Source organism: Hyperolius riggenbachi, chromosome 3, assembly GCF_040937935.1.
Source record: "Hyperolius riggenbachi isolate aHypRig1 chromosome 3, aHypRig1.pri, whole genome shotgun sequence".
In the NCBI taxonomy this organism is placed as follows: Eukaryota; Metazoa; Chordata; class Amphibia; order Anura; family Hyperoliidae; genus Hyperolius; species Hyperolius riggenbachi.
In genome coordinates, this window is record NC_090648.1 from 94,416,749 (window position 1) to 94,422,605 (window position 5,857).

Consider the following 5,857-nt stretch of genomic DNA (forward strand, 5'->3'; position numbering starts at 1 on the left):
CAATTTAGTGTAGCACCTCAATTAACAACACTCACTCAGAGAGGGATCATAGGATACAGCTTTAACATTCTGCAAGAACCCTACTGTGGGGTCATTAGTTTAGCAGTGGGGAGCCATTAGGCTTACATAGCCCTAGAACCTATTAGTGTTTGATGGTTAGGTCATTTAGATCAAAAGGTCATTAGGTGTGAAGAGTAAAGGAAAGGCACAGGCTTCCTTGCTATATATACCATGTGAGAGTCCAGCGTTCCCTCAGAGTGTGAGGAGTGGCCACATCCCCTCAGCTGGAGGACACTGAAGAATAGCTGCCCCGAGATGGTCCCACATATCACTGCACTGAGCGCTCTGCTCCTGCCCTTGGTACTTGGGATGCCCACCAGCTTGGAATCAGAGTCAAGATTCAGCTCTTTGGAATCTAACCTGGCATTGAAAATGTCCTCAATCCTTTACGGAAAGAGACACTCGCTGAGTATGAATTACCCTCTGTATATGATGCAGCTCTACCATAATCTTCATATGAGGAATGAATCCAGGTCCTCAGAAAAGGTCAACACTTCGGATTACGACACCGTGCTAAGCTTCGTCACAAAGAGTGAGTATGTTCTAATGATGTGATTTAATTAGGTCTATCTTTTCATACCACTTTCATAGACATTTTATTATTATGCAGTGTTATGGAATATGTTGACTAGAACAGATATGCCCATATTCAAGTTTTCTCCTAGGCAATATCTTCACACCTCTCTTGGCCCACATGCGATTCACTTTTTCTCCTAGGAGATCATTTTCATTTTCTGTTTAAGATAACTTTTCAGCACTCTGCAATTGAAAAAGTACCAAAAAGTAAGTGTTAAAGTACTGTCAAAATTATTTAGAGTACTTTCTTGCTTGGATGTGAAATATCACCTAAGAGAAAACTCAGGAGAAAAGGTGAATTGAATAAGGGCCCTTAGCTCATATGCAATTTTCTCCTGAGTTTCTCCTGAGAATTTTTCATCTTCTCTGTAAAATATCTTTTCAGCACTTTTCTATTCAAAAAAGTATCAAAAAGTAGGTGAAAAAGTACTCTCAAAATTATTTTGAGTATTTCCTTGGTTGTTGGTGGTTTTAAAGGCATTTTATTGCCAAGTTTGAAAATATTACCTAAGAGAAAACGTTAATTGCATATGGGCCCTTTTCAGTAAAATGCCTTTTGAGCCACCAGCAAGCAAGAGAATAATTTTGAAGTACTTTTTCACCTACTTTTTGGTACTTTTTCAACTGTAAAGTGCTCAAAAGTTATTCTAAACAAAAGATGAAAAATTATCTCCTAGGAGAAAAAGTGAATTGAATAAAGGCCATAATGTGAAAAAAAGAAAAAATATACATAATATTTGTGCTTGAAAAGAACATTTTTGCAGAAGGGATGACCTTGGTTTAATTCCTCTAAATGCAGAGATAGATGACTTGTCACTACAATCACCACTGTTGAAAGCAAGAGTGATAACACTCATTATCCCATTAGATTTTTGGTATTTTGTGTTTGAATTATTCTAGTCTGATCACAATGAGTTCATTGGCTTTACATATGCACAGGAAAAAAAAAAGAGAGAAAAAAGAAATAGCATGCAAATTTTTCTTTGTGATAACTAAAAAGCAAGTTTTAAATCAGGATGATACCATTTATTGGCTAACTTAGAAGAAAAGAAACTTCATCAACTATCATCCTCATACAAAATGTTTTGCTTTTACTGATGGCTACCATGGTACAACACTCTATTGCTTCTGATAACCAAAAACAAAGCCATGATTTGGGAATAATATGTAGATTATAACTTTTTTTGTAATAATTTTGTATTTTACACAGATTGTACAGAAGTTGATAACCGCCTGATGTTGTACTTTGATATGTCCTCAATTTCCGCCAGCAGCGATGTACAGTTGGCCCAGTTAAGAGTCCACGTCCCATCCTTTCAGATTTCAGACAATAAAACCTTAGAGGTCTATCACAGCAAGAGAGGCAGAGAATTCCTTCTTGGGTCCCTCAAGATTGAGTCTGACAGTTTGAAAAAGGCTTCCGCCTGGGCCAGCTTTGACCTAACCAAAATGCTTCAGGTCTCTCTTGTCCACATAAGACAAACTTCTGCAGAGAAGACCATTCAATCCAACCATAAGACAGACCAAACCGCAGAAACAAATAAGGATTTTGAGGCAGAGCCAGCCAGACAACAGACCACCTATACATCTACAGGAGAGAAAGCTGTGCTTGTGGTTTTTGCCAAGGACAAGTCTTCTGACAGTATCACTGGTTCTCCCAGCCTTATTAAAACAGTGGAGTCCTCAAAATATGTTGCTCTAGAAAAAGCTAACCGAGTACCAGGTATTCGGAGACACAGAAGGAACAGGCATGAGAACCACCACATGCTGATGAACAATGTGCCCTCAAACCCTACAGAACATGGGAAGTCCTTGTGCCGAAGAGTGGATATGGCTGTAGACTTTGGTGAAATTGGATGGGGAGATTGGATAGTCTACCCCAAAAAGTATAATGCCTACAGATGTGAGGGGGCTTGCCCCGTACCACTGAACGAGACCTTCAAGCCAACGAACCATGCTTACATGAAGGTAAGGCGATTTAAACATTTTACACTAATTGTTATATCAGCTAATATTTTATATATCAATAAATGAACAAACTGGTCTAGTTCATCTGGTCAGAACAATGGAGACATCACATATGTAAATTACATTTTGATTTAATTCTGTAGCATCCCAAATTTTGAAGACCCCTATAATTAAACTGTTAAGTCTGTGATATACTGGGCAGCCAAAAATGGAGTGTCTTAGGCTACCCAATATAACGCACAATGCAAGTTTTCCCCTCGTTTGCGATCCTGTTTTTAGGGTATGCTCCATAACGTCTTACTGTGAACGTAGCCCTAACCAAACATGTGTTTTCAGAATTTCAGCTCTGATGCAAAGTGAAGGTCTAGACCAGTGGTTCCCAACCTTTTATGAGGTATCGCCCCTTAGGGGAAGACGACTCACCATTGTCGCCCCCCTTCTCTTAGTACGGTATACCCTTACGCCAGGTGGTGGTGCCAGTGGAGGGGGTAGCGCTGTGACCTTGCCAGCTAAAAATAGCCGGTGACTCAACTACTTTGCGCCAATTCCCTCACCGGTGTAATGTCAGCTATTGCAGCCCCGCACGTTGTGCAGCCCCACATGCGCAGTAGGAGCCTGCGTCCCATTAAATTGTGCAGCCACGTAAAACGTCCTAAATATCTCCGCTTCCGCACCACGTACACTCCCGAAATTTTCAGGGGAGGGAGGGGACCCCCAGATCTAGCTCTGTGCCGAATTGCAGCCCCCGAGCCCCGCTGGTTCCCGAGACTGATTGCAGCAAACCTATCTCGGGAACTAGCGGAGCTCGGGGGCTGCAATTCGACACAGAGCTAGATCTGGGGGTCCCCTCCCTCCCCTGAAAATTTCAGGAGTGTACGTGGGGCGGAAGCGGAGATATTTCAGGTAAATAATATCTAACTTCCCACTGAGCATGCGCGATACTCAGTGAGGAAGGCTGCTTCCGGGCTGCAATATCTGACATTACACCGGCGCGTGACCAACGAGCCCTGAGGAATTACGCAACTCTATCATGCACACTTGCATATTTTATACAGATCATATTTTTTGCCCATAATTTTCTTACACTGCGACACTTTATTTTTTCTGCCTTTTCATACTGATCGCCCCCCTGTCGCCCCCCACAAATTTACCGCCCCCCTTAGAACCCAAATCGCCCACCTGGGGGCGATCGCCCCCAGGTTGGGAACCACTGGTCTAGACAAAGTTTAACTGAAAAGCTATAGGGAAGACAGAAGAGGCTACTCACCTCCTGCATCCTCATAGTGGTTTTTATCACAGATCCTTTGGTGTCTTCTGTTGCTTGCTGCTGGGATCCTCTTCACAGGTATCAGCCATTGAATGCTACTGGCCTGTTCACTTTCCTTAAGAGTGAATGAGCTGGTGGCTGGAAACAGACAAGGCATTCAGCCATAGAGCGCCAGATACTGTGACAGGCAACTAGTGCTGGAAGAAGACACCACAGGACCTGTGCACTTTAACTCCACCAAACAGGAGAATATAACTTCCGTTCTCCGCTTACGTTTTCCATTATCTCCCAAATTCATTAAAGGGAACCTGAAGCGAGAGGCATATGGAGGCCGCCATATCTATTTCATTTTAAACAGTACCAGTTGCCTGGCAGTCCTTTTTTTCAAGCCCAAGCTCAAAAATATTTTGTACATGCATTTAAAAAAAAGCCTAATTTAAAATTATGTATAACAAATGTTTTAATTAGGAAAAAAAAATCCCACTTTTTTTGGGGGGAAAAGAACATTTATGTACTGCACTGGTTCATAAATCCTCAGAAAACCTTCCACTGCCTGCTTCCTCCCAGTTAGTCTGGCCCTTAACCCTTCATAAGAGACTACCATTTTGGTAAAAAGATATGGATAGCCCACAGAATGTATGTTATTTTCTTCTTTTGGCTAAATAAAGCTTTTTATTTCAAAAAAGGAAAGAAAGGCTTGGCTTCAGTTGACAGACCAATCACTCGCTCCCCTGCATGCCCATGTGACTAACTGGGGAGTGTTTCAGGCTGATTGTGTGTGAACAGGCAGTAGTCAGTTACTGAGGATCTATGAACTTTTTTTTATTAACATTTTAATAAAACTTTTTTTTTTATGTAAAATTCATTAATAGTCTTGAATTTGTTCTGTTAAATGCACCAAAAGGCCTGTGACTGAATAGAGTCTGGTCCCAGTAAAGAACTGCTGTGTATTTGCTGTGCCATAGCTGACCATGGTGTATTGTCTCTTGCCTGTGCAGAGCGTGGTGAAGCTGTACCAGCCGGAGAAGGTGGAGTGTCCGGTGTGCGTTCCGGTGAGAATGAGCCCCCTCTCTATGCTGTACTATGAGGGCAGCGACGTGGTCTTACGGCACCACGAGGACATGATTGTGGAGGAGTGCGGATGCAGCTAGGGCCTCTCATATACTGTATTATGCTCACAGACAAAAGGTGTAAATAGTGTAAATATTTCCTAAGTTATATTTATGAGGATGTATATTTCATGCTTTGTATTGTTTTATATTGATGTACTCTTGGTGTATAATAAAACGTCTATTTACATGTGTTCTTCAAATACAAGACATATTTATAACAGACCCAATTACAGTCATTATTATTTTTTTTTGGGGGGGGGGGGGGGTGAAATATGGATTGATCTATCAGGTTTGTATTGATAAGTAATATTAAAGTAATGTTCAGATTTTCCTTTTTGCACCCAAAAAGTTTAGAGAAAAAGTACTTGAAAATACTGTCATCAGTCACCAATTTTTTAAATACAAATGATGGTGCCCATACATTGGAAGATGGGATGGAGGATTCGGTCATTAACAGTGTAGTACTTTCTGTACATCACTGGAATTCCTGGGCTCTCCATCATATTTTCGTTGTTCTGCGCATGCGCGATGCACTGATGCCGCCAACATACTTTAAAGTTTGATGATAACGTGCTGTTGACTTTACGACTTCCCTTCGGCGAATCGGGCAATACCGCCGTGACAGGGTAGGCCCCATAGACTTTCATTGCTCTTGTGTTACACTGTGTGCGGAAAGGGTAATGCAACGAAAACGGCCTAGTGTAAAAGAGGCCTGATGGAATCTGATCAGTGATCTATTGCTGCCACACATCTGCACACAGATTTCAAAGAGATCTCATCATAAAATCTATTGGAAATCTGTGCAGCTGCCTGTCGGGCCCCCAGGTCAGCCCCATGTAATACGCACCCCGGGACTCATGGCGAGAGTTCAAAA

The 5,857-nt window shown here is 41.8% G+C and overlaps 1 protein-coding gene across 1 annotated transcript; it reads left to right on the forward strand.

The window, feature by feature from the left end:
* The first annotated feature begins 315 nt into the window (after positions 1–315).
* Positions 316–5,022, forward strand: LOC137562188 (nodal homolog). The gene is made up of 3 exons (XM_068273520.1): positions 316–592; positions 1,847–2,604; positions 4,870–5,022. Exons 1-3 carry the CDS (start codon positions 316–318, stop codon positions 5,020–5,022), a joined length of 1,188 nt encoding a protein of 395 aa, XP_068129621.1.
* Positions 5,023–5,857: the final 835 nt, after the last annotated feature.

Excerpts from the sequence above, each read along its gene's own strand:
- LOC137562188 (XM_068273520.1), top strand. The coding sequence starts at position 316 with ATGGTCCCACATATCACTGCACTGAGCGCTCTGCTCCTGCCCTTGGTA. Across the intron at positions 593-1,846 it reads GCTAAGCTTCGTCACAAAGA|ATTGTACAGAAGTTGATAAC; the intron begins GTGAGTATGTTC and ends TATTTTACACAG. Across the intron at positions 2,605-4,869 it reads CGAACCATGCTTACATGAAG|AGCGTGGTGAAGCTGTACCA; the intron begins GTAAGGCGATTT and ends TTGCCTGTGCAG.